This window comes from Gnatocerus cornutus, chromosome 5, assembly GCF_029298725.1.
Source record: "Gnatocerus cornutus isolate USDA-ARS CGAHR chromosome 5, icGnaCorn1.1, whole genome shotgun sequence".
Taxonomy (NCBI): Eukaryota; Metazoa; Arthropoda; class Insecta; order Coleoptera; family Tenebrionidae; genus Gnatocerus; species Gnatocerus cornutus.
The window spans coordinates 13,033,678-13,042,857 of NC_142237.1; the positions used below are offsets into that span (position 1 = coordinate 13,033,678).

The following is a 9,180-nucleotide window of genomic DNA, read 5'->3' on the forward strand; positions in this document are numbered from 1 at the left end:
TTAATATTTCATATCAAAAACGACCTCAATAGAGGATGGATGAACAACGCACTTGTTTGTTTTTATTTTTTTCATATTAATAAATCAAGCAAAAAAAATCAGTCAATTTTAAAAGGCCACCGTTCTCAGCACTCTTTTTCGTGCTGACTTCTTACAATTACAACTAAATAACTCATTTACATAATACTTTTGCAATGTTGATTCAAATTTGTTGCTTCCTCGGGCGTTTTAAGCCCATCACAAACCTTGAAATTATCGTTTGTCGTTCATAAGTTACACGCTTCTCCTTACGCATTTCAGGATTCTGGTTTTCTTAACCGGAAGAAAATCTCCCGGAAGAAGTCCGAAGGAAAAACGCCAAATCAAAAAAATTATCGTAAGCAATAACTGATGATTGTAGTGGTGTCAGGGCCGATGGTTTTAAACAATGTGGGTGTGATTACTATTAAAGACATTGTAAGGTTATTTTAAACGATAAAACAAGCAATCCCTCATTTTCGGTTCTTCTAGCCAACAGGTTTAAGCACGAATTTACATAAAAGCTATGATTAACGCCTTTGAAACATCTTCAACAGTGGCGGGGAGGTGGTAAAAGATATTAGAACGATGCGAAACTATTAGTGTTATTGGCGATAGTTATGAATTACTGACTTTACTACGAGTAAGGAAAAAAATTGTTCAAGTGTTTTTGTTGTGATGATGGCATTGATTAAGGTAAGTTGAAAGTTGAATGAATGAGGTGTGGTGAGTATTTAATTTTTTTTAGGACGTTTCTATATTAATTGTTGGTGATTTTTATAAAATTTTATGTACCTAGGGTTTAAACCATTTGTGGTATATTTTTGGTTGTACGTCTGAAGAATAATTCATAAAATGCTAGTACTGAATATATTGAAAAAATATTGATATTACTAATTATGCCAATACTTAACCTTCGATGACATCACTTCTAAGGACAATTATACAAATAGTACAACTCAAGTCGTGTGCAAATAGACAAGCATTCTTATTAATAATGAATGAAATGAAACTCCTGAAGATGCTATCAATGACAATTTATTATTATTACTGAGACACGTTCTCAATTTCTAAAGCAGTTACTCAATATGTATCGCATCATAATATGCAGTGCAAACTTCATCGATTGACTTAAAAATGTTTGCAAATTAATTATTATTCATCAACCTTGATAAGAAAATTCTTGTACGTAGAGGTGTAAATATGGTTAATAAAAATGGATAAGAATAGTTTAATTATCATTATTATCATGAAATGATTGTCCTCTACGCCTCGTAAAATTGATGGCAAAAATGCGTGTGTGGGTACTGAAAATAAAGAAATAAGCATCCTTGAGATCAAAATTGAAAGGAAGATTAACAATGATATTAATGGTTGCAATGTCAGGAGCGTTAAACTGCAACTTCAGATTTTCGGTCACATAGCGCGAAATTAAAAAAACTCCAAAATTAAAATTTCAATTACGTCTATGACATCGTTTGTAATGTTTGCTCAACGAATTTATATCAAGGAAATGGTATTCACCGCCACATTCATTATTTGCCGAAATATTGACAAACCTCTCCTTGAATCTGATGTTTAAACATTGACCAATTCCATTCGTGTCAAAAGATGCCATTATTTTATAAGCCCCGGAGACATTCTCCAACTATCATCCCTCTAATTAACATTTTGTAATTTATTCTTCTCTTATAATTGCCTTTCTATCCGTTTCTCAAGGGCGTATATATTATGATAAAATAACAATTCTTTCTCGATTTCAAATAATCGGAATGCATAAACGAGGAATGCGTGTGTTAATTAAGCCAAAATCGGGCTCTTCCGTCCTTCACCTTTCCAAACACGTAGAAAAAAATCAATTTTCTTGTTCATTTCAGGTTTTCAGTTATCTATTCGTAACCTTTTTGGTGGTTTCTTGCCAAAAAAAAGATGACGACGAGAGTAGACCGTACGAGTTCGGATTTACCATTGATGGTCAGCAACATCGCCATGAGAAGAAAGGTGAGGACAATGGACTCATTCATTTTGTATGCTAATCCTTCAACGTCGGGAGTATTAAAAAACGCTAATCATCACGGTTATTGTTACAGATGTTAAGGGAATTATTCAAGGAGAGTTTGGTTTTATAACCGCCGATGGGATTTATCACGTAACTGTGTACGCGACCGACGAAAATGGAAACTTCAAGATTCTAAGCATGCGAAATATCAGGATAAGTGCACGTAAGAAACACCAGAAATTCACGATGAGTGGCTTTCTACGTTATAATTCTAGCTCTTGATGGGTCGCCGCTTCCACCAGGAGCTAAAATTGAGAGCTATCCGGGAGCTGAAAAAATTGTACCAGCACAACCACAAGCTCCGAAACAGCCACAAATCGACGTAAGAAATGATTTCAAGAAACCGGTTCAGACGACTTTACCTCCAAGAACAACATTTGTTTTTACCACTCAACCAACCATCAAACCTGCTTGTGGTGGTTGCGGTTACGTAACAACGCCTAAACCTAGACCTGGCGAGCTTTTCCCCTTCCAGACTCCAGCTTTCCAAAAGCCTAGTCAGGTTCAAAGCAACCCTAATCAACCTAGTGGGGTAAACCCTGATCAAAGCAACCCTAACCAACCAGGTGGGGTAAATACTGACCAAAGTTATAATCCTGGTAATCCTGGACAAAACTACAACTCCGCTGATTCTGGACCAAGCTCTGGTCCAGGTGGTATCGAATCCAATTATAACTCTGGATTAAATCAAAACCAGCCGGACCACTCATCATATATTCAAAACCCCGGTCCTAATAATCCGAATAACCAAAACAACGAAATTAGTACTCCTTCGCGAGGACCTCTTTCGCAGGTTACAGTGTCTGATGGTGCTATTCACGTACCAGGGAACCCTGACATTGCCATCAAGGACAAATACCCAGGAATGGTGGATGGTTTGCCTAATGGTGTCACTGAGAAAGACGTAACAGACTTATTGTACAAATTTAATTACACTGTTGGATTCCATGGTCATTATGAGAAAGGTTTGAAGAACGGGGCTAAAGTTGGCGGGTACTTTGTGACAGGACGTGATGGTATTAGCAGGATTGTTACGTATATCGCCGATGAAAATGGATTTAGACCCAAGGTCAAGTTTGTAAGGTTGGATCTCAATTCGGATGAGGTCCCGAAGGAAGGGACCGAGAAAACGTTTGGATTGAAGAATTTCGAGTTTGTTTGGTATCCGATTAGTTAAGATAGGAGTTGATGAATTATTGTAGAATAAAATAAAGTAATTCTATAGGATATAAATTTGTGGTTTAACTTCGCTTAGATGCATGCGGCCGTTTGCGTCCTGTCGATATGTTTGCTTGTGACTTCAAAGTGCCTGGGCTCTGGGAACTTAAGACTCATTGTAACTGCTGTGAATTGTTGATTGCATACGTAAAAAGAAACTAAACAAAATACAATTCAAAGCATGAGTTTTTACTTACCTATGATTCCTATAAGAACTAAAATTAATGACTTTGTGCTTGATCGTATTATAATCAGAATGGGACTTTCTCACGAATATTTGTAGATAGACGTATGGCTTGATAGACTCGTACAGAGAGTTGCAACTCCAATGCCAAACGTGTATTTTGGGTTGCATTTCGGGGTTAGTCAGGCTAGATCAGAGAGTTGAGACTATTATTACTAGAGGATGAAAAGGTGGTGGTGGGGATGTTTTAACAAGGGCGCCATGTTGGAAATAGTTTTTCTTGAAATGTATGCAACCAAATTTGATTCAATGTACTGATTAAACAATTTATTTCCATGTTTTTAAAGATACGGCTCAACCACATCAATAGACAATTTAATTTTAAATTGTCTGGGAAAAGTTTTAGACAAAAATTAACCAAAATTGATTTATTTAAACACCAGTAATAATAAATTCAATCAATTTGATATCACTTTTATTCTTTCTATTGAGAGCGGTTCAAATTTTATGCACAGTTTTGGTCTACAGCATGTACAAATTAAACAATAAACAAAAAAATAATTTTTTTTAAGAATTTAATTTAAGAAGACCTGTGTCTCATCATAATTGTTGCGATTCATTTGTTTATGCTACCAATTTTTAAATCAAGTAGCTTATGACTTTATAAGTATTAAACTTTTTTGTTTTCCAAACAAAATACTTTACACTGCTTAAATCTAATTAACTCAAAACTAATGTAAAAAGAACGAATTTTTGTGAGCGCAAAAGTTTGCATCAAAGTTGGCGGTCAGATAATTTATGATTTATGATCTGCATAATTTCTTTTATTTAATTGTTTTAAAATTTTCGTTTTTCTTGATATAGTTCAAATATTTATTACAATAAATTTAATACGTCAATATAATAAAACCTGCAAAAACCTCTTTTCTATATTTTTTAACTATTTTTCAAATTGACATATTATGGTTGTACGTGATACGAAGGTAAAAGGTGAAAAAATTGTTTTGTACTTTGTTTAGATCACATCAACTTTCAAAAAGGGCAGATAGTATAATATTTTTTTTAAGTTTATTTAAGTTAAACAAAATATTGAACTATTTATCAATTGTTGATAAAAAATAATAATGAATTTAATGATTTATAGACATGTTTTTTTTCATAAAACAACAGAGTTTTATTTACTTATTTTATGCACCCCCTTATTAGTAGGCAACCCCCATTTACACTATGCCCAAAACACAGCATTTGGCTATTTCCAATATGGCGCCCTTCCATAAACAGTTTTGGTTACCCCTTCTACCAGATTTTCATCCTCTAGTAATATTAGTTTCAACTCTCTGGGCTAGATACAGTCGAACTTCTATTGTGTAATTAGTTGCCTATAATAAACACATTAAATCATTCATTAATAGCCCACTTTAACGCATGATTTCAGCCGACAAATTATGCAATAATAGTACCTAAAAAAACGATTACCGAAAAAATGTTTTAAGGCCTTTAACTAAAAAACATTTGTAAAAAGTTTTTGGATATACAGAATGATGAAAAAACCCATGCTATCTATCATGTTGCAGCTTATTCTTTTCTGAGCCCAAAATTGAAAACCAAAACGAAATTAGTGCTTTTTGAACTAACAAAGATAGAAGCTTTCTTTTATAAATGATCAAACTCTGTTTGGATACATTTTTTATAACAATTTCATCGTTAGACACATTGAGTATAAAAGTAGTAATTTTAATACTCAAGGGTTAGACATTTTAAAAGTACCATTTCTTGGCTTTGCAGACATTGTAATGCTTCAAGTATTAGTTGCTTTATTACAGAGACTGCCGAATGTAAAATTTTATTAGAAGGAGTTGAACAGCATTGCTAAGTTTTTCCTTTGAAAAAAATCCATATTGTGAAAAGGAATAGGTTTAAATTAATTTGCCTTGATTTCTGAGATGGTTTAACTGAAAAAAACATGGTACTTCCAGTCATGGACGCCTTTAATGTTGAAAAAGGCAACAGGATAATTTTTTGGAATATAATTTAAAGTGTTGAGGTTTTACATTCAAACACATTAAACATTTTTTAATTATTTACTTACAGAAGTTTGTATGGAATTTGCTTGTTATGAGTTACATCGTTTCTTTGAATTTTTTATTGAACCATTTTTCTTCTTAGTTTCTCGTGTAGGAGTTAATATTCTTGCTGTTACACTTAAAATGTATTATTTAGACAAATCGTTATAAAAACTACATTTAACTGCAACGTTTGTTTCTATAGTATAAATTGTTACAATTATGGATTTTACGTGACCATAACAAATTACAACTGATTGCAATTGACAGCTGACAGGTCGTTGACGTGTCTATTTAAATTTCGTTCATAATAAAATTAAATAATCAATGTTACAGTACACACGATGGCCTCAGCACTCGATCTGTTCCGCCAAGCGCTCCTTCTCATCGTCACCCCCCAATGCTACGACAAATACTTCATCGACTTTAATTTCTTCGACGGTAAGCACGAAAAGTGAGGTTAGAACCGCTTTACCTCTTTATTTCAGGCCCTTGTTTTTCCGCCACTTTGAGTAAATGTCTTGGCTTGGGCATAATTCTCGGATCCCTCTTAGTCAAACTTCCCCAAATAGTTAAAATTTACAAACATCGGAGCGGCGAGGGCATCAGTCTCCTCAGTGTCACCTTGGACCTAACGGCAATAACAATTTACGCTTCATACAGTTTTTTAAAACAGTTTCCGTTTAGTGCGTGGGGGGACGCAACATTTCTGGGTATTCAAACAGTGGCCATCGGTGTTTTGGTTTTACATTATGGTGGTTCTATGTTTAAAGCTAGTTTGTATCTGATAAGTTATTTGGTCATAACGTTTGTTCTGATTAGTGGAATCACTCCTATTGAAGTTTTATGGACTCTTCAAGGATTTAACATCTTTATAGTGGTGAGTGGGAAATTGACTCAAGCACTGAGCAACTACAAAAATGGGAATACTGGACAACTTTCAGCGGCGACTTTGATAATGTTGTTTGCTGGGTCTTTAGCGAGAATTTTCACGTCAATTCAAGAAACTGGGGATAAAATGGTTATTTTGACGTATATAGCTTCAACTTTGGCCAATGGGGTTTTGGTGGCACAGTTGACATATTACTGGAACGCCAGTCCTCAGAAACAGAAACAAAAATCGCAATAAGTTTGATTGTTATAAATATGGTTTGGTTAGTGTAATGGTATCTCGGTCTTGTGCATGCAATTATGTAAATATCTGACCTGTATATATCAACGTCTTTATCAGTGCGCTTGGCCTGATAGTTGAATGGAAATTCCTTAGTCATTCAACTAGGTTTAAAATATGTCCCTGCGTGACTTTAACATGTAGCCTTTAAAGTAAATTCCTTGTGGTTGTTTTTATAATGTTGGAATAAATATTGTTACGAATTCAATTGTATGTATTTCAAACTTCACTCACAATCATTCTGAAGAAGACAAGTAATATATGCAATTTGAAATACCTTTCACAGCATGTATACCACCAACAATACGTTGAAGTGTACATCTCACAAAAAAAAGGTGATTTATGTAAAAAAAACTGGGATGACAATAATTCGCGTATCTTTTTAGGGAACACGATTCTGAAATAAAACAGACTCAAATTTTTAGTATGTTTATGACTTTGACTTTTTAAATGGAAAGTTGCTGTAAAGTCAAAGCCATACACACATTAAAATTTGAGTTCACTATATTTGAGTAGCTTGTATTTTTTGTAAATTTAATCTATTTTTGTTGTGATAATAATGATAAAACTGTGTTTTTGTTATTCTTTGTTCTCTTGAAAGTGTAATAGCAGTCAGGGGGCGTATTGTATTGAGTATTGAGAATTAGCGAATCATTAAGAAATAAGTAGTGAAGAAGTTCTGCAACCGGTTATTTTTTTTGCAATAATTTCAATAACACCCTGTATAATTAATACCGAGTTTAATACGTAGAATACAATGTAGTTTAAACTGCTGCTACAAAATATTCTCATGGGAGGTTTTGTTTAGGAAAAAACTAACAACAAGCGATACTTAGTTTAAAACGCGTGAATGTTTCGTTTAATTATAAATTAGCTATATCAAATCAATAATCAGTGGAGCAATAGTTATTATTAGGCATATAAAACATTGAATTTTTACATGGAATTAATTAATTTTTAATATTATGTATTGTAGAAGAGTAAAATAGCACATTTTGTACACGCAAAAAAAGTTTTTTAGAGATTATACTTGAATATAATACAAGATTTTATCCACAGCTTCGGTTAGCTGCAATTAAAGCATTAAAAGAATTGACAGATGTGACAGCAGTGATAAAGTTTTAGCATTTAGAAAGCAATGCTTGCGTCGTTGTTACAGAAATGTGACATGACATACATACAGGTGTCCCAGATCTCGTGACCCAGAGAAAAAAGGCTTATAGAGGCAACAATTCTGAACTTAAATTAAAACGAAAATTTTTTAGCTTAAAAAATAATCGAGTTAAGACGAAAAAACGGTAGCCAATCCTCAAGGTGAACAGAATTTGAAAATCGGTAACTATGGACGCATACTATCATTATAGGTCCGATGAACATTACACTCTCGTTGTCTTGGATATTTTACTCCATCTCTACAATAAGCTTCCAGGATTGGTTGTTAATTTTTTATCCTTTCTTGAATACCATTCAACTTAATCAATTTTTGTTTTGAAATTTACCATCTGAATTGCTGTCGGCAACCTTCCTTCCTCTATGGATCATGAGTTCTGGGACACCTGTATAGGTGTTCTAAAATTGCCCCACAACAAACATGCGGCAAGATAGAACTCATTATGAACAATAATTCCCTTTAATAAAAGTTTATTTTTGTCTTCTTTAATTTGGTAACAATTTGGTCCAAAATGTTTCAATGGTCGCGCTGTATGTTGCGAGTGGTTATAACATGTCTAAAGTTTTGCCTAAGGGTTGACTTTTGATTTCATAAACGTAAAAATTGGTAAAATGTTGTCAAATTATCTCTGATAAATGTTCCATTTTTTTTTAACTGAGTTTATCATTCTTTGTATTTTTTTGCGGCAACTTTGGAACATTCTTTATCAATAGAGAGTAAAAGGGTACTTTGCCTCAAATGGATGAGTGCGTAAAGGTTACTTTATTAGTGGGGTTTGTATGAAGATGCGTTAATTAGGTACCATTCAAGGGAGTGAAGTTTTGCAAATTATAAAAATAAATGACGAATGTATTTTGGACGTTTTTCTAAATCGAGATGGCGCAAATTAAGCAAATCTAAAATTTTAATTAAAAATTGATATAAAAAACTATGTATGTATGTAGTTACTTCTCCATTGTGTTATTTTTATTACACATAGAGGAAAGCGGGGCATAATGATGCCTCGGTATAAAACCATACAATACCTATTTCTGTTCTGAATTAACTTTTTTCTTTTGCATTTTTCATAATATTTAGACATTTTTTCAGAAAATCTTTCCATAAAAAATTGGCAAATTAGAGAACAAAAAATTTAATTTTCATCGATTAATCCCACTTTCCTCTACCCTATGTAACGAGCTGACAAGAATTTAAAAAACACTGAACTTTGAATGTGCACTATTATTGAGGAGTATTTAATAGGAATTTTCCGACAACTTAATGATGTGATAAATTTAGTACAAAATGGAGATTACT

At 33.4% G+C, this 9,180-nt stretch overlaps 2 protein-coding genes across 2 annotated transcripts; both read left to right on the forward strand.

The window, feature by feature from the left end:
• Positions 1-607: 607 nt before the first annotated feature.
• LOC148174722 (uncharacterized) lies at positions 608-3,285 on the forward strand. The gene is made up of 4 exons (XM_088036638.1): positions 608-714; positions 1,896-2,019; positions 2,109-2,240; positions 2,293-3,285. The coding sequence occupies exons 1-4, from the start codon at positions 697-699 to the stop codon at positions 3,252-3,254; spliced, it is 1,236 nt and encodes a 411-aa protein (XP_087892764.1). The 5' UTR covers positions 608-696; the 3' UTR covers positions 3,255-3,285.
• A 2,462-nt stretch (positions 3,286-5,747) lies between these two features.
• Positions 5,748-6,916, forward strand: LOC148174723 (mannose-P-dolichol utilization defect 1 protein homolog). Its single transcript, XM_088035813.1, has 3 exons — positions 5,748-5,819; positions 5,879-5,983; positions 6,031-6,916. Exons 2-3 carry the CDS (start codon positions 5,887-5,889, stop codon positions 6,669-6,671), a joined length of 738 nt encoding a protein of 245 aa, XP_087891939.1. The 5' UTR covers positions 5,748-5,819; positions 5,879-5,886; the 3' UTR covers positions 6,672-6,916.
• The last annotated feature ends 2,264 nt before the right edge of the window (positions 6,917-9,180 follow it).